Genomic DNA, 19,087 nt, shown 5'->3' on the forward strand with positions numbered 1-19,087 from the left:
TGAATAACATGCATTTCTCTGGTTACTCCTGGGAGGTAAGAAGGAGAAAGAGAAGTACAATTGCTTGGATGTGAAATATGCATGAAGCACATTTTTATTTGCCCAGAACTAAATTGGGATCCCACAGCTGAGTATTTCTGGGTTTTACTTCTGTCATTAAGTTCTTTTGACTTCTGAGCTGCATCACTACATCTTTCTTTGCTAACATCAAGGCAGCATGGCAAATATTCAGACAAAACTGTCCTGCATGCACACATACAGACACATGCCCTTTTGGTGACTTCTTGTTGTAAGAAAAATACCCAATAGATCAAGGACAGATGTGCAAAAATAAAAATATCTTCTTAGTCAGTGGTGTGAAGTTAGCTCTGCTAAAGAACTGAAAAGGGGCAAAGGAATTTTCATGAATTCAGGTGCTGTCTCAGCAGCCTTGGTCTGTAACAGCACTGTTCCTCTGCTTAAAACTCAGGCACATGCTTATGAACAGTATTGTATTCATGGAAAACTAGGGAAGCCACAGGATATTTTTCAGCCAAATCACCCTCATTTTAGCAGCAATTTTCCACTGAGTGCAGCAACATGGAAGACCCATCCCAAGCATGAAGAGATGCAGCAAGAACTCAGATATCAACAATGTATGGTGCAGATGAATGCTGAATGTTCACCTTTACACTCAGTGCATTGAACTGTAACATTTCTGATGATGTCTTGGTGACATTTTATCAGAACAGAAATACCTTTGATATGGGCAGAGCACAGAGTCCCTTTGAGAAAACATTTGTTATTGCCACCCAAAATTATGCCACAGATCCTGCTACTCACAGAGATCTAGGATTCCTAATACTGATTCTCAGTAAAACACCTAACTGCTACTCAAAATCTGTGCCTCTCTGTTTTATCAGTGCCCCTATCAAAGACAAACCACTGTTGATCCAGACCCCATACACACACACACACACTGTAATCCTCCAGGATTTTTAAATAAGCATGTCAGAGACCTTAATCTGGATCATCCAAAAGTTTATTTGGGGGGTTTATTCCAGATCCCAATAAAAAATGTAAAGGACTGGGATCTGAAGTATTTTCTTCTGTAGTCAGGTGTTTCTTCTACGATAAGAACAAAGGCAGGGAAAACACCTCTGCCTGACCCTGGGTTTCTGTATCCCCTCTGAGACCACATCAGTTCTGCTGCATGATGCCTTCGCAACAGCAAATTACAGGGATAGGCCAGGCTGGAGGCAGCTTAGCATGTTCTTGCTGAGAACCCAAATTTCAACCTGCTATTCCTTCCTTGTTCCTCATGAACTCTCTCTGCTCTTCCCGTGAGAGCCAAGAGATACAAATGGAGTTTCATATCCACAAGGCAAACAGCAGAGGTGACTAGTCATGATATCTGGTTTCCATCAGAGTCATTTGTCCCCTCGATGAGACCCAGGGGAGGGGCTGTGGCAGCAGGAAGGCTGGGTCTCGGCTCACTCACTTGGCCATATGAACAACAACTGAGGGATGAATGGGATGTGAGAAACGCTATAAGCTTTATTTTACAAACAGGGAGCCAAGGTGAAGACAGGCCAAACAATTTGCCTCCTCATCCCACAGGAATCTTCGGCAAAACCAGAAACCAGCACCAGCGTGCTCGGCGGGCACCTCCCACGTTTGGAGGCAGCCATGGCCTGGCTGACGTGGTGATGGGCCCACGTGCCTGTGGGCTCGGTCTCCCTGGAAGGACAAAAAGGCAGGCAAGCGTACAATATGGGCTGCTTGCCTGGGCCTGCCTGGTGTAACGCACCCAGCTCATGCACAAAACACTGCCTTCGTTCTCCTGTAAAGGTAAAACAACCATGGTTGGTTGCTGGCTTTGGAGAAGCTGTTTATGTGCCTGTCCCTGTGGCAGGAAGAGTGGTTCTCAGTCTTTTGAGGACTTCTCAGAGAGCAGGGTTGGGTCCAACACAAGGTAGAGACACTAGAGAGGTACAAATGCCATCCATTCCTCTGCCCACACCATTTGGTTGTTCCAGCACAGGAAATGGAGCCCAGTAGGTGCCCACTGAGGTGCTCCGCAAGGTCCTTCCAGCACCCACAGCTGGGATCCTCCTTCAGGGTTGCTGATGGTTGGCACTGTTTCTGGTGCCACCTCATATGGTGCTTTTCCATCTGGGCAAATGTGGCTTCAAAGGGACAGTTCAATGACTCAGTCATCTGCAGCTCATCGCCAAGCTGGAGGGTCATCCTGAGCAGGGGACAGCAGAGGCTGCCCTGACTCTGCTGCAGCTTAGTGTCTTCAGTAGCAATGTCAAGGGTGGACAGAGACAGCATTTAGTTGATCTGTAGGAGACACAAAGCTGGGCGAACTGCAATGCATCAGGATGAGGACTGGAATTTAAAATGATCTTGGCAGCTTCAAAAAACAGACTTGAGAAAGTGGGATGAAATTCCAAGTGCAAGATGCTATACTTAGACTTGAACAAACAGTTCCTTAAATCCATGTGTCTTCCAGTTTGAATGGTGTGAGAAGGGATCCTATTCTGCTAAGCCCTGTACTTCTGTGTTCAGTTTCATGATCAACCAGAAGACCACCACATCTCTACACGGTTGCTTTATGATCCCGAGTAATACAGAGGCTCTGTGAAACAACTGACAGTGGTTGTTTAAAGCACTATTATCATCCCTTTATAATACAAATATTTCTGTTTGATACTGAAAGCTGCTGGGATTGTAGTCTGATAGTACCAGAATTAAATTTCAGATTTCTCCTGAAAGATCATGACCAGAATGTATATTAGAGACATCAGTGGGAAAAAATGTGGTGATGTGGTTGTATTGGGGAATATACCTTGCTTCCCTCCTTTGTTACTCCACGTCAATAGTGGTATTATTCCAATAACACCAAGGGAGTTAGGCAGGTATGAAACTGGAAATAATGCAGTGTTTAATCAGATTATTTGGATAAGAAGAACCTGGGGTAAACGTGTAGCTAGAAAAGATTAATTGCAGCTTCATTTCCCAAGGTAATTCCATGTAGGATTGCCTCTGGTCACAACACAGTTTCACTATAATGGTGCTGCACATTGTTATAAGTCAGCAGTCATTTATTTTGTGCTGAACAGACTACATTACGAAGGAGATAATCCAGTTTGCTGTCATTTTGGCAGCTTGTTAATGACACAGGGCAGCATACTATCACATGGGTTCAGAATTTAGCTGCTAAGCTTCAAGCTTTGTGCTTTGCACATTCTGTCATTCTTCAGAAATAGTTTTTGCTTTATCCCAAAACTCTGCATTAAATTTATTGTCACTTCTGGCTAGTGTCTAAAGGGCAACCAAATGACATTTTTTTTTCCATGCTTGTTAAATGATGTAGTAACAGGGGAAAAAGAGCACTGGCAATTAACATGGCCAGAACCTTTGTAAGAAGCAGAGAGAACAGAAAAGAGAACAGATCTGCCTCGTTCAGAAGGGTTTTTAACAAATCTTGCAGTGCTGTAAAGCTATGCATGTCCTTCTAGGAGGAAAGGAAGTCCGGTGGTGTGGACATTAGCCTGGGACCCACACTGGGACAAGAGCCAGCTTGAACCACGTTAGAATAGAACAGAATAGTTCAGAGGGAAGGGACCTTCAGAGATCATCTAATCCAATTGCCTGACTGTTTTGGGGCTAACCAAAAATTAAAGCATATTATCCAAATGCCTCTTGAACGCAAGGGGCATCAACCCTCCTTCTCTCCCATACTCCATCTCCTTTTCCTAATTTCCAGGCAAGGCAAAAGCTGGCCTCTGGCTGGGCCCAAAGCCACAGCAGACACAGCCAACAGCACTAGGGCCTCAGGGTTAGGCCCAGAGAGCAAAGGTGGATGAAGCTTTGTGCAGGTGAACTTCCACGGCATCCTATGGGTGCTCTGGGCCTCTGCTCTCTGGTGCCTTGACGGGGTATTACCCAGCTCTGCCTCTGCTCACAAGCTCTTGTCCTTCCCATGGTGGAGGGAAGCACAGGGAATTTGCTCTGGGCGATCTGCATCTCCTTCTGGCATGGTTTCTGCAGCCACAGTACCTGTTTGTTTCCTGGTTTTGGTTTGCATGAGCTCATATCTTATGAGTTTTACTTTGATTTTCACAGAGAAAAAAAGGAAAATCTGATAAAAATGGGTAGCTTGCTGCCATTTCCACCAGAAATTATCAAGATTGCTCTCCACTGCATTGGACTCTCCTATGCCAATTTTACCAGAGGTTTGCTTTTAAAGTGTTTTTCATGCCAAAAATTGTTTCATGCTCATGGACCAGAACAAACCCTTCCGGAAATCACGCTGAGGATGGGAGGTGATCTGTTGGGTTTGTGATTTGGTTTGGTTGGTTGCTTTGATTTAGTTCATTGTTCTTGGGGAGCTTCCCGGGGAGCAGCAGGCACTCGGGTCTCCTGCTTACTCCTATTCATGAAGGGTGGGAACTCGGGCACCTTCTGACAGCGCAGGCTCTGCAAGGGCAGGTAGGCAGAAGGATCAGGCTGTGGAAGGCATTCAAAGTGGATACAAAAACCCTGACCTTCATGTGTGGAAGAAAAGGGAGGCTGAGGAGTGACTCAAAGAGGGTAGGAGGAGCTGACACTGGGGGGTGGATGGGTAAAGAATATGATCTTAGCAACTGCTTTTTGAATAGTGGCCTCCAGGGGAAAAAAAAAAAAAAAAAAAAAAAAAAAAAGAACAAAAAAAAAAGAAAAAAAGAAGTTGCAAGCAGGAAGGTTTTAGCAAAATAGGTTGACCTTTACTGATCGTAACTACTCTGAATTATATCAGTTTATACCAGCAGAGGAATTGAGCCTGAATTTATTTTTCTTACCAACTTCCCCACTAGATGTAGTCAGTGGTGGTGAGATAAAAGTAAGAGGAAGCCAAGCGCTGAGATTGCTAGCAGCAAAGTCCACCTCTCAGGCCAGCCATTCATGCAAAATAAATGTGATCTCTCTCTCTCTATTTTTTTTTTTTTTTTTCGCTATGAAAAGGACTGAAATAAAGTCAAAATTGGAGTGTGCTGCAATAAATGGTGCTGATGGAAGTGGGAGGCATCCCAGCACCCTCGTCCACCCACCCTCCTCCCGTCCCTCCTTCCAGTAAAACATGCCTGATTGAAAAGAGTTAAAATTTGCTGAGGGCTGGAGCAGGACTTGCTGGACAAGAGTGGGTTGTCACTCTGGCTGCATTGGGGTAGTGTGAGGAGCAGAAGCTGGAGAGAAACGGGTAGGAGCAGGGCTAACTTTTGCATGTGCAAGGACCCTGGACCTAGCAGCAACGTTTCCAATGCATTTGACAGAAGAGTGGTGCCAGGCTGATGTTTTTTATTGCCAGGCTTTCTGTTAGCAACATTGCTTCCAAGATATTTGGCTATAAGTAAATTGCACCAGCACCATCTCCAAGATATCCCAACCTTGCATCACAAATGCCTGCTCAACCCAGAGCCAGGGACTGGAGGTGGTAACACTCTTTCTGGAAACAAAAAGAGGAATGATGCACCCATTACCAGGATAAAGCTTGAGTGGCAGCATGACATGGAGCTCAGCAGAGCAAGGATCTCAGCAAAGCAGTTTGGCCCTATGTTAAATGCTGTCTTTTCAAATGTTGTAGCCAAAATGAAGAAAAGCACAAACTGGTAGCCTTAAAATGAAGATAGATAGGGAGAAAGAGAGGAGAACCAAAGCCTATTCTTAATAGTTGAAAGGCTCTTATTTACAATGAGTCTCCCTGGATGAGAAAATATAGAGTAGGCAGAAACAACAGTGTTTCTGAATGGCTCAGGAACAAGGAAGGAAGGGAAACTAAGAGCTGAAGATGACTCATTTTACAGACCTGAACGAGGAGGATGAGGTATTCAGCAGTTTCCCATGAAAGAGTGGTTTTAAAAACAAACTCCATATTTCAAAGAAAAAAAATAAAAAATAAGAGAAACAAACCCCAGAAACCTTTCATGAGATTGAGATTTTGAATAATTTATAAATGTCTTTTGCATTTTTCTCATCCTTAGAAAATTCCTTAAGAAATCAGTTGATCACTGTTGTAGGCGGGAGCTTTCATCACCATATTGAGTAAGCAACAATGTTCATGTCAATCTTCTGCCTCTGGATCACGGTAAGGACTGTGCGTGTCATCACAACGGCTGCGTTTGCACAATGCCTTAAGACACTGTTGCTGATGCTTGTGGAAAGTACAAAGCAGTCCCCGGAAGGCACTGCGCCCCATTGTCCCACACTTCTTGTTTCCAGTCTTTATCAGGTGGTGATAACAGGAAATATTTGTTTCTCTGCTAACTTTTTTGGTTCCAGCTCTCCTGTGATTTATATAGGGTGTAAGTGATAAACGTATCTCCATCAACACCCAGAGATTTATAAGAGCTTTGAATTAATAGGCTGAAAGAATATAAATCTTCTGGGATTAAATTCATATAATCTCTACCTTAAAATGCTTTTTTTTTTTTTTTTTTTTTAATTATTCTCTCTGGAGAGTAATTGAAAATTACACCAAATACACCAAAGTTTGACATATCCTTATCTTATAGGAAGAAGGCATGTGCAGAATAAGGATGGATTGCCTTAGTCCTTCACCATTAAGAGAAACAAACTAGTCTCATGTGGTTTGGGATGTATGGGCATCTCTCCCTTGCTCCTGCTGTCTTCTCAGTCTCCTCTGCCATCTCCAGCAGGAAAGACCATAAAACCCTACACGCTCAGCAGGAAATAAGACTCAAAGGCATTTCCTATGTGCCTTCATGTTACCCTTTCCCCTGCTCCCCAAAACCAGCATTTGCTTAGCTTTTTTCTACTGCTGTGATTCAACTTAAAGATGAGTGCATTTCAGGTCAATATCTGTATATAGGACAAGATACCACACTTTATATGGGGAAAAATCCTAGAAGAGGGAATGAAAACAGTCTCTGAGGTTTTCTGTACAGCGGTTTTCCTGGGTGGTCATTCTGACGAGAATAGGGAGACCAGATAATTTGGAGGCTGCAACCATCTCCTTCTCTTGCAACCCACAGGACTCACTAGGGTGTGGAAAACTTTTCCTAATCAAGCCAACCATCATCTTCTAGGTATAGGTCTTGTTTCTGATGCCCTTTCTCACCAAACAGTATGGCTTTATCACTTCCCTTGCAACACTGCTCTGTATCACATTTACTGGACTTTTTTTTCCTCCTACTTTATCGTGCTTATCCCATCATTCCTAGATAAGTAATTTCACTCTTCATTGGGTGTTAATCCTTTGCAAATATTTATGTACACCTCTCCTCATACCATCATTCAGCCAGTCCCTTCAAACTTCCCTCTGAAACCCACCACATCTCTTGTAGCTGCTCTTACTCCTCTTTTCCACGGTCACTCACTACCCTTCTGATAACAGCCCCCATTATTGGCCACTATACATATTTCTCTTTAAACCACAGAGTCCTCCTTATAGACTTGTCCTGTCTCTGTCCTTTTTTTTTTCCAAAGGGAGCAGCTGTTGTTGAGGTGGCATTCCTCCTCCATGACCTGAACCCTTTGGTGCAGGTACACCTGAATGGGATGGCTGGCGGTTTCAAGCCCTCTGGTATCCAATTACCTACTATCTGTAAACCCACAATTTCTCCCAGTGTTCTGCTTGTGAAGTTATTTCCTCCCTGCCTGTCTCTCTGTGCATTGCAGGTTATTTCTCTCCACCATGTGCTAATTTATAATGAGGGAAAGTAAGTTGCTCACTGTTCTGCTTTATATAATTACACATTTGAAACTTTAATTAGAATGCCACTAAAATCAGAGAAGAGAAAATAATCCAGCTCTAAGACATTGTTTAATCACCTAAATGCGTTTTCAAATTAAGACAGAGCTCTTTGATAGCAAAGCCACTTAAAGCAATCCAGACTGGTAACATTATTTACTAAGGAACCATGCACACTCCACCACCTGCATCCATCAAAACTAAGGGTGCTCTAAATCATCCAATGCCAAAATTAATGCAAACAACTGGCAAAAGGATAAAGAACAAAGAAAATAACAAATCAGCCCCAGGGCCTCTCTCTCTAATCTTTGGAAGAGCCTCAGGGTAGACACGTCAATTATTTTCTTTATTCATCCTTCTGTACACTGTTTGCATTACAATTTGGCATAATGATTTAAGAAGCCATGAGTAGTGTTGGATGTGGGTGGTGGATTCATGGCTTGGAGATTGTGTTGTTGTTGTTGTATATTACTGTCTAACTCTCCCTAACTCTCCGGAGACAGAGCTTACTGTACTCCATCTGCAATTAATTTATCACTTTGCATGTGTGTGTTTATACAGTGTACATATTATGTATAATGTATGCATACACACCCCTGTAGCTATTAGGCAATATAATTTTATTTCTCACTCTTTTTGCTGTAGACAGCAAACGCCTGGCTAGACTCCTCCATTTTTTTTGATCACCTAAAATGTAATAGGGTGAGTTTTGTTGCGTACGGTTGAACAAACAGCAATGTGAATTTTCTTTTCATGTTGACTGCTCTCAAACTATGGAAATGTTACTCCAAACAGACAGCAAGACATTGTAGGTACATAACAAGATCTACAGTACATAGCTAGGGACTGTTCATTCAGGCTGTTCATCCTAGTTTTCTTCTACTAAGGATTTGGTTCAGAAAACTATTACCTAGAATCTGTGATATTTCTTCTTAACAAGGATGATAGTAGAGACATTGAACACATTGAGTCAATAAAAAAAGTGCTGGAATAGCTAAAAGAACTATACGATCCATATTAACCTAGGGCTGTACCATTGGCACATCATCCAAGAAAGCTGGAAAAGTCGCATTCTTCTAAGATTCAAGTATGCTTTGAGGTGAAAATATCATTTAGCAAGCACATATATCAATTCGTCTCGTGGCCTTTTTCCTTAATACCATGGGCTGTAGGCCAAATTCAAGACTGGTGTCTGCTTCCTGGGTACAATGGGCCTCATCCGAGTTAATGTTTGGTGCCTTCCCCTTAAACCAGAACCAAACTCCTGCACAGAAAAAAGTGCACATGTATCAATTAAGCTGTAAGTGCAGTATTGGAGTATATGTAGGTAGTGAAATTGCTACAGAGGAAATTTTATGCTCCAAGTGTTATTGGACACTAATCAGGAAGAGAAACCCATTATTAAAAGCGCTAGTAATTCTCTCCCAGACAGACATGACAATCAATTTGGTAAATGGATCCTTTGACAGCACAGCACACAAGCCTTGTCACTTTACAGATTAGATATTGGCTGGACTTATTCAAACCCTGTCAGGAAATACTTAGAGCTGTACTGCAAATAGAGCAAATGATAGTTTTTCAGTACTGACTAGTTAACAAGGGAATGCCAGGAAGGACAACTTGCCTGTCCTTCCTAACCTCTTGCACTGCAATGTCTACCTCGTCATCATACTCTACAGAGTAGGTAGACACAGCCTTACTAAAAGCAAAGCCAGTCCCCTCTAGGCATCTACCCAGTAGACGGTAGACTCCTGGCAATTTGTCATGGCACTAAAGACATGAGTAGTGCTGCTGATTTAGCTTTATCTTCATCCACGCTGCAGAGCAGATGGTTCAGCATCCTATTCTGAGGCTACTCATTCCTTGGACAATGTAAAGGTCTTCGTAAAGGATGAGTTTACACACATGTAGGGTCTCAGAGCATTATTCATAAGCCAGGCTTGGGAAATGTTTGCCATCTAGACAATGCTGTTTCACAGGCAGTCTCCTCCTCACATGTGATTTAGAGCTGAAAAAGTGCTACCACGTAAAAGTCCTTCAAAAAAAGGGATCAGTCAAGTTATGCTCTGTTCTCACACAAACTAACTTCTTTGTGGACTTTACACTGTAAGTCCCTTTGCATTTGGCTTGGGGACAAGGCTAACATGTCTATTGAAATTCAGCCTACCATAAAGCTTGCTGACAAGAAGTTCCAAGCGGGTTCCTCCTTCCATTCAAAGAAATCTGTCAACTTAAAACCTGCTTGGGTTTTGCTACCATTCAGAAGAGCCTCAGCTAACTTTTTGCTTATAACCTGAGATAAAGCCAGGCGGGTTTTGGGTGTCACTACCAAATTTGGCAGATACCAAATCTGAGGCAGACACCAGGCTGCAGAGCAAGCAGTACGACGTGCCCGCTGGGCATGAGGCCACACACCCAGTAGGAGGCAACACCTGGCAGGGCTGAGGAGCTCCCACAGCCTTCTGCTCGCTACTCCAGGGCACTGAACTGGGGTCAGCAGAAAATACTGAATATTTCCCCAGTGCTGGGAAAATCCCCATGACTGTAGCTCCACTGCAGTGCCCATTTATTAGACAGATCATCTCATACATATGCATTAATGGGTCTTGTCAGGGAGGTAAAATTTGAACAATCTAGCCCCTTGATCCATGCTCCTCACAGTTCTCTGGCACTTGAGCTAGAACTTCTTTACTGGTTTAACCAGGTAGACACTGTCTTTTATGCTTAGTTAACTTGGCCACTTCCTACGTGCAGACAACATTCTTTACTCACCAGCTTTTGTAATTTGGGCTTTTGAGGATGCACTAGTTGCTTAGAAGAAACTCAGGAACTGGAAAAAAGATCCACTGCTAGAGAATCATGTCCATTGTATCTGTTCTTTGATGTAGAAAAGCAAGGAGCTTCCAAGACATGAGGTGTGAACATTTTCTGGTACAGTAATAAGGGAATAACATATTTTTAACTTCATTTTTAAGAAAATGGGGTCAAGCCCTCAATGGTGGGATCAAAGAGTCATCTGGCAGCACGATACTTCTAAGGGAAATCATTTGGCCATTTCTGCTGTGTTAGCAGAGTATACAATTCAGACACAAATAAAATTGTACCAATGTGTGAAAAGCAAATCCTCTTATTTACGAATAACTGGATAAACCCAGGCCTCGCTGAAAATTTCTGTGTAATTTGATCATTATGTCCATGGCTATAATTGAAAGGCACAAAAGGATATCACAGGGGATAAATAGAGTTGTTACATGGCAGGAGTCTGATTTTGATTACATTTGTAAGGCGTAGCTGGGTAAGTTTCTGCTTACATTCTAATTTATGAGGATGTGGGTCAAAGCCATTTGCTACAGCTCAGAATAAAGCCAGGAGATACATTCTTTACCTATTATAACTAATATGACATCTGTAGGGAGTTAAATAAAAAGTGTCTCTCCTCCCAGTGTTTTTTTTTTAAGCATCCTTCTACTGAAATGGGAAATAAATTCCGGGTTACAGTGTCATTATAACATCAAAAACAACAAAGCGAGGACAACCTCAGACATGTGCCTGAAACCTGGTGAGCTTCCAGAAGAGCTTTTTGTTGAAGGCAGAGTAAGTGGAGGAAGTCAAGGAGAAGTGGAAAGTGTGTGAGCCTGCTCCTTTACTTGATTACACTAGTTGGAAGGGGGCAGATAAAGTTTCATCAGTCCAAGACACTGATTAAAGCGTGGACTATGATATCATGTTGATGACTAATTGGTGCTCAGCAAGGCTATGATATAGCCCTAAAATCTCAATAAGAAAGAAGAGGCATTAGGTCAGAGAGGTATTGCATTGTAAGGTGGCACATGGACCAGGAAATCTTATCATCTGGAGTCAGCTCCATATTCTGCCACTGACCTCTCCTGTCATCTCAAGTCAATCAGGTATAACTGTGTTTGAATAAGTGGTCATCATTTTGCATCCACCTGTGAAAACCCTAAGACTTTTTTTTTTTTTTTTTCTGATCCCCTATAAATACAGATGAAAAGGAAGAATTTTTCAGCTGTGCAGAACCTTTGAAAATCAGGACCAAAGTAGCTTGGGTTGATCCTTCCAAATTAGAAGATGTTTATTACTCACTTATGCACATCCCACATCTACCGCGAGGCTTAACCAATTACATGCTTTAAACCTTGGGGTGGAAGATATTTCACAGGATGAATGGCACGTTTGTTCTTCTGCCGGTGCCCTTTTTCTTTTTTTTTTCCCCTTGTACATAAAGACATGTGAAATTATGGAGTATTAGCCATTTTGATGCTTTAAGGAGTAGTCCAAACAATTATAGGATTATACCAACACATGATGTCCTAAGAATGTTTTAAGAAGTGCAGTGAGATTTACAACAGAACTTGGCTTTGATGCAAAGCAAATATCAAGACAAAACATCACTTCAAAACTTGAGGCATGACCATGACTTTCTCCAGCTAGTATAAACCTGGATAAACTTAGGGTATTTACTGTCTTATGCTTTAGATGAAATGTAATCACCTGGTGCATATCTCTTAAAAAGAAGAGCTTTACCAAGGGTTTGCTTCTAGCATCAGCTTATAGCTGATTCTCGCCCACCACCCATGAAGTTTTAAGGAATGTGACCTTTCTGTGCAGCTTGCTCACAGGATGCCTAGCACGCTGGTGTTTAGGAGCATCTCTGTACAGGAAAATAGATTAGAAAGAAAGGGTTATTCAAAACGTTAAATATAGGGTGCAGGAGCAGCCTCATAAAGCTTTATTACACCAATGGAGAAAGGGAAGCTTCTGCAGATGATGGGGAGGACAACCTGCCCTTGTCCTCTGAGGTACAGAGGCATTTCCCAACAGCACGTATACAGCTGGTCTCCTGCAAGGAAATCTCCATAAAATGAGTGGTCTGCAAGTGGCTGATAAAAGTGACCAGGGGGAGCCCTGTGGACTGTTCCTGGGTAAAACACTCAAAGCTTGAGCTGTTTAAATTTTCTGTAGCAGCTAAAAGATGCAGCGGATCTCTTTGACAGGAGCCTTGAGCCTGCAGTCCAGGGTCCTGCAGGACTGGAAGTATAACCTAGGAGGTGCATGCTTCTGAGTGCTACCCTGTCATCCGAATAGGCCTTTGCTTGCTGTTTTGTGGTATTTGTTCTCACAGATTAACACTGCCCTTCTTGAGACCCACTGACGTCCAGTTTGCCCAACCCTGACAGGCCAGATGAGACCAGAGCAAGGTGGGTTGCTGTCAGGGAGGACGTATCCACTCTTGCTTACTTTACCTTTTCCTTTCTGAAACAAAATCACTAGCAGCAATATCTAGCTTGTGGATTATAACAGAAGTCTCTCTTGTGTTCTCAAGAGTATTGCAAATGAAGACTTATATCCATGTATTTTATCTTGGGTGGTGGATTTCTTTTTTAAGAAGCATTGCTTTCAAACTCTGTGCTGCAAAACATGCTCACCACCTTCCTCATTCACAGCAGCACTGATGTTTTATTTTGCTTAGAGCAGGTACAGTAGCATTTGAGATTTCTGATATTAAGTTCTAAAGGGTTTTTTTTTTGCCCCTTTGGTCGTTCTTCAGATTTTCCCAGCTCTCGTCTCTTCCCTGTTCTTCTGAGACATTTCCTCAGGGGATTGTGTCTGACTGCTTTCCTTAGCCAGGGTACTGTTAGCTCTGCTTGTGTATGTGCATGTAAGTGTTTCTGATTATAGAGGTTTTAAAAATGTGCCTTGTGGCTCACTGCATGATATTAATGGAATAAACCCCATAATGGGAGGCAGGGGATGCACAAACCTCTTCTGCTCTGTTTCCAGTAGTTACTGCATCAGTCAGAGATGGACACAGGCATATATCTTCGCTGCAGAACAGCTTCCAGGAGGGTGAGAGGAGCCATGTTGTCCATATGTCTCATATATTTTTGTAGGTGGGCCATAAAAACTTTGGTATTCACAAACTAGGCAGAAATGCAGAGATACCCGTGATTCTTGCAACACAAGTGGGGTTTATTCTTGATTAGTCTTTATTAGCAATCTTTATGATTTTATAACTACAACCTGAAAGCTGACAGACAAATTTGCAGTTCTGTAGAGGATCCTAAATCTCTCCATGCTGACAGTGACAAATATGTACAGATTATCCATAACCTGAATGCTGAGTGATTTCACCAACCCAGTAGGAAAGATTCTTCTCTTAATTACACAGGAACAAGTAGGGAATTGCTGCAGTGACGTGAATGGAGTTATTTTGGATAGACACCAATACAGGAGAGAACACAATCTGGCGCCTTGAATGCTGCCAACAAAAGCCTGGTTGTATTATGATTTGACTGTGGCAGCCAGTCTCACTGAACTGATGCCTGATCCAGCTCCCACGGAAGTCAATGTGAGCCTTCGCACTGATTAAAATGCTTTTCAGCAGACCCTCTTGGCAGCCAGGTCAGATTTCAGATCAAGGCCCCGGTATCCTACTTTGATGGAAACTCCCGGCCCTGATGGGGCTGACCTGACTTCCATCTTATCTCAAGATTTGCCCTGCTTTGAGTAGGGGGTCAGATCAAGCAACTTCCTGAGGGTTGCTCAGACCTGAAAGATTCCCTGATTCTCTATGGCTTTGTAATAAATAGGGCTGTGGGAGACACAGCAACACTCCCATCTGTCAGCCCAAGCTGTCCTTTCAATGGAAGAAGGTCTCCTGCGCAGGTGTCCTTGGGAATTTCAGGCATTATTTAACTACTGTATTAGCATACCTGTTCTTATTACCTTACAATGCTCTCATCATGTTACATTATAGTTCAAGACAAGCCCCAAACCCCAGAGATTTATCTTCTTTAAAGGAATGTTTCCAAGTATTTTGCCCAGTAAACACTGAAGCTTAGCTGGGATTTAGGAGGAATTACTTTTCCTATTTGATTTGCAAGGTCTGTGTTTTGTTGTCTCAACTACAAATTTCCAGAATCTGAGGTGATAGGGCTTCATTTAAGTAGTTTAAACTCCATAGGAAAAAAAAAAATAAAAATCAAACATTTAATTTTTCATCTAGAAAATACCTCAGATGACACAATTTTGGAGCTATATGCCAGTGAGACCAGAGTGCTGAAAAATATGGTTTCTGCAGAATACACTCAATCACTGAATCTTGTGCCCAGGGAAGTTTTCTTTAAATACTCACTTCTAGGGCTTCTGGGCTTTATGGTTTGTTTTTCTATTCCATCATAATTTAAGTTTTTGCACATTGATAAAAACTAGATGTTGTTCCCCTCCAACCCATGGGTCTTTGGAACAGGGGTGGGGATGTCGAAACAAGATGAAATAAGTGTGTATAAATGAATATCTATTAAAAATCAGAAAGGGGGCATGAATAGAGGCTCTCTAGGTCTGGCCTTTCTGCCAAATTCCTCTGTATAGCTTGGACGATGGAAAGATTGATGATTAGCCTGAGTGACCACTGAACCATATCATTCTTCATCCTTATTGCTTTTGACCTGATGAATAGCTTATGAATTGCTGACAATGTTCCCTCCACTAAGCAGATTGCATGCTTATAAAAGCAGGCTCATCTCTGTCCATTCCCTCATCCTTCTCCCAAGATTCAAATGTCCCTGTCCTAGTTTGGATAGGCTTTCTGTTAAATCATGCTGCAGTGTGGAGAATGCAGTTCTCTGGTATCAAAGAGAGCACATTAGGGAAATTTATCTATTCACTTTCTCCTTGAAAATCCAAGCCCATGCATTATATAGGTAGGAAGAAAAAAATAAATGCTTAGCTTAGAACTCTCCAGGTTACCTATAGAGCTGAGAAATGACTAAATGAGAAAAATAAAAGATCCATAACAGTTGTTATATAAGGGCAGTATGAATTATCCATAAATAATGGAGAATTGGTCCAAATCTTACCATAATTGCCATCCTCTTACTAAAGATGACATGTGGTTAAAGGCACGAGCATTTGGGCAGCAAGTTTGGTACCACAATAAGACAAGCATATGGCATGAAGGTCCGAAGGTATTTGGTATGACTATACTATTAAACTGGCAGTGTTCTGCATCCTAGTTGTAATCAAAAGATCGAAGGCATGAGATTACTATAATTTTGTAGAGTAAAATCTTGGGGAAAATAGCATTTAATATCCAATATAGTCCACTACTGAAATCTGCACATGGTGAAATGACTCACTGACGTCACTGGAGTTTTGCCTGAATACAAACTTCAGAATAAGGCCCTGAGGGATTAGCTGTGCTCTTCTCTACTTATTCATTAAGTAAATCCTGTGTAGCTTCTAATGAATGCAAAATGGTATAAATGGAAAGATGACTGTTGCATGAAGTGAAGAAGGATTTACTGGATTTACTGCAGACACCTTCATTTAGGCTTTTTACATCATCTTTTTGTTCAGAAGCATTCTCTCCATAGAAGAATAAAAACATCTGAAATTTGGTTAAGATAGCCATTATGACAGCAAATCTCTCAAATCTCTCAAAGACTGTGGTTTTTAACGCTTTTTTTTTTGTTTTGTTTTGTTTTGTTTTGTTTTGTTTTGTTTTGTTTTGTTTTGTTTTGATGTGGAGACCCCCAGAAAATTTTCAGTGGAAGTGCAGACCTCCTCCTAAGGAATTTAGGCAGCTTGCCAGTAGAAAGAATCTTCCTTGCTATTTTTTGTGGCCCTTTTGAAAGTAGCCCACCCACAGACCCTTGATTTAAAATCAATGCACTAAGAGGTTGGCTTTTACCAGAAGGAACAACTGCTGCTGCTTGGGTTGGTCCCCATAGGCGCAGAAGTAGAGTTGAGCGTGGACCTTTTGGATCCAGAGTAATCACTGGCCCAGCTCCAGGGTGTTCAGCACCTGCTGTGCATCATTCTTGATCCACAGTGAGGTAGGAATTGTCCTGCTGGATGGGAACCAGGATCCAGCCCTGACACCCTTCCTTCCTGCCTGATCGTTCCCCAGATGAACAACAACATGGACAGCAGAAGGAAAACCCCATGCTGCTGGGAATGAGATCTGCCCTACTTTCCCCTTCAGCACTAGGAATAATCGTACAATTTGCTAGAAGCCAGAGGGGGCTTCTATTTATTTATTTAATTTTAATATTTATTTATTTATTTATAGAAGCATTTTCCAGCCATTCTGAAGGAGGTGGAGAAAGTGTAAACCCAAAAGAGTGCTTTTCACTGTGGCCCATGACATGTGCCCACATTAGATCATGTTCAGGGGGCTCGATTTCATGAGGGACTCTGGCCTCACTGATCCTTGGAAATGGTCTTTCAGTTCCCTATGTCAGGTTCCTAAAATCAATCTGGGCTGGTAGACAGGAATGTTATCTACACCAGTGGTCTTCTAACAGATACCAGTACCACTGTCCCGCCTGTCCCCTGACAGCAGTGTCACTCTGCCTTGATATGACTTTGCTTTATGACAAACACCAAAAAACTGTTATACCAGAAGGACTAACTGACAGCTGCATTTCTTTCATGTAGTAATAAATTCACCTCTCCTGTTCGGCAGTGCCACAGGCCTACCCTCCTGTTGACAGCAAGTCAATGTTGAGATGCTGCTGAATTCTCTTCTTATGTCTTCAAAGCACAGGACACTCTCCAACCCCACTGACCAGCTGGTACCACTGCAACCTGGGTTCATGACCTCCAAAAAAAAAAACAAAAAACCATCAGTGGGAGGCCAACCCAAAACAATATCCCAATCAGTGGCAAAGTGTTTTTTCATATCCTTCCCTAAATTTAGGGTTCTCTGTTTGGAAGGCAAAAAACTTAGCTAACCTTGCCATGTCCCAGCCAGCACAGACACTCTGTTTGTTGTGTCATGAAAATGAACAACACATTTTCAATGTTAAATAAACATTTATCCAAAGGTTCAGCATGACTGCTTAAAGCTTAAGTAAATCAATCACTGTAGGTTAACCTTTGCTCGCAACACTATTTTTCCTTTCCAAAAGCACTGTAACCATCAGATCTCAGAGTTACACGGTTTTTCAACATGCCACTGTCAGGAGAAATACTTAGCAGAGAAATCTGGCACACCAAATACTTTTCCACCCAATGCTCTGTGGAACTCAAGGAGTTTATGGGTTGCTGTGCTGTATCTTAAGGACATTAAAGATACAGTTTCAGCTCCAATCCATCTGGAAAAATACCATGAATGTGAAACTACTGAGAGTTTAGAAGTTAATGTTCCCTGGCACATGCATATCAGCGCAGTTCAATTACACAGTTACAAGCATGCTTTCCTTCTAAACTGGCTCAGTGGAACAGATCCTAACATGCCATACCAAGGTGTTTGCGTTACAAAGGGTTATTGTGCAGTGGTTTAGCCAAAGGAGATGAGAATAAGAAGATAGAAGAAAACATTTGCAAGGAATTTAGGTCGTGGCAAACAATGGCTGCTCTCTGCCCTGACAAAGCAAATATTTTTGTACCTGCAAAGCACCGATTAACTACGGTAAGCATAAAAGTCACCCAGCTTAACTGAATACTAAAATGGAAATCTGAGAAGAGCAAGGTGTCTTGCAAGGCAGTGTATTTTGTTTAAGAGTTTATTCCTTCTGCTGGTCGGCACGGATGGCCATTTTGCTGTGTCTGCACATCTAAAAGGGCTGACAGCACTGCATGAAGTCAAGACAAGGGAAACACATGGACCAAGAATAGAAGTGAAATGCTTTCAGCAGTGGGAGGCTATTTTTAGAGTGGGGTAGATGATACAGTGGAGGTGGACAAGGTGGGATCCTTTTCACCACATGTGGCTGAGCCAGCTAATTCACGTTCCAGAGGGACTCTTAAAGGATCTTCTCACTTCCCTGGAAATTCCTTTTTCTCCTCCTGTAAAATCCTACAGCACTTTTAGTTTGGATGAAAACCAAACTGAGACAGGAGCTGGGTCTGTGGGGAATGCACCTTCTGTGTCCTGGCTATCTTTTGGACAGCTGGAAATGCTCCCCAATTTTCCTGGACTAAATGTCACAGCTTTTCCTTCTGGGGGGATTTTCAGTGACAGCTAGAGGAAAAATCTCAGCAATGTTTAAGCCATGTACAGTCATGAGATCTGCTTTCAGCTTCTCAGATGAACTGCTCTGTAGCCTGTTTCCTCCTGTCAGAGGCTGCATACAGCACAGAGATGTGCAGATGGGGACTGCAGCACCAGGGCAAGAGGTCCCACTTCTCCATGGGCATCCCCAAGGAGAGCTGCTGTGCCTTCAGCACAGTGAATCCCAGCCGCCTGTCTGAGAGGTAAAATGTGCAGAGACCCATGAACATGGCCTGTTCAGGGAAATGCTCTGTCTCTTTCACTCTTCAAAGCCAAACAGAAGCTGTTCTTGAAGAAAAGCTGCAGCCACACACTGGCTTTCTGGCTTG

General features: G+C 42.4%; 1 protein-coding gene across 5 annotated transcripts in view; it reads right to left on the bottom strand.

The window, feature by feature from the left end:
• Positions 1-19,087, bottom strand: part of C1H12orf75 (chromosome 1 C12orf75 homolog) — a 219,219-nt gene that overhangs the window by 29,813 nt on the left and 170,319 nt on the right. The window contains exon 7 of one of the 5 annotated variants that reach the window (XM_038165923.2): positions 4,705-17,363. The exons of the other annotated variants lie outside the window; for them this stretch is intronic. Coding sequence (XP_038021851.2) covers positions 17,357-17,363 — 7 coding nt within the window. The 3' untranslated portion in view covers positions 4,705-17,356. Of the gene's footprint in view, positions 1-4,704; positions 17,364-19,087 lie in introns of those variants that run through there. 5 annotated transcript variants of the gene reach the window in all.

This window comes from Anas platyrhynchos, chromosome 1, assembly GCF_047663525.1.
Source record: "Anas platyrhynchos isolate ZD024472 breed Pekin duck chromosome 1, IASCAAS_PekinDuck_T2T, whole genome shotgun sequence".
NCBI classification, from domain to species: Eukaryota; Metazoa; Chordata; class Aves; order Anseriformes; family Anatidae; genus Anas; species Anas platyrhynchos.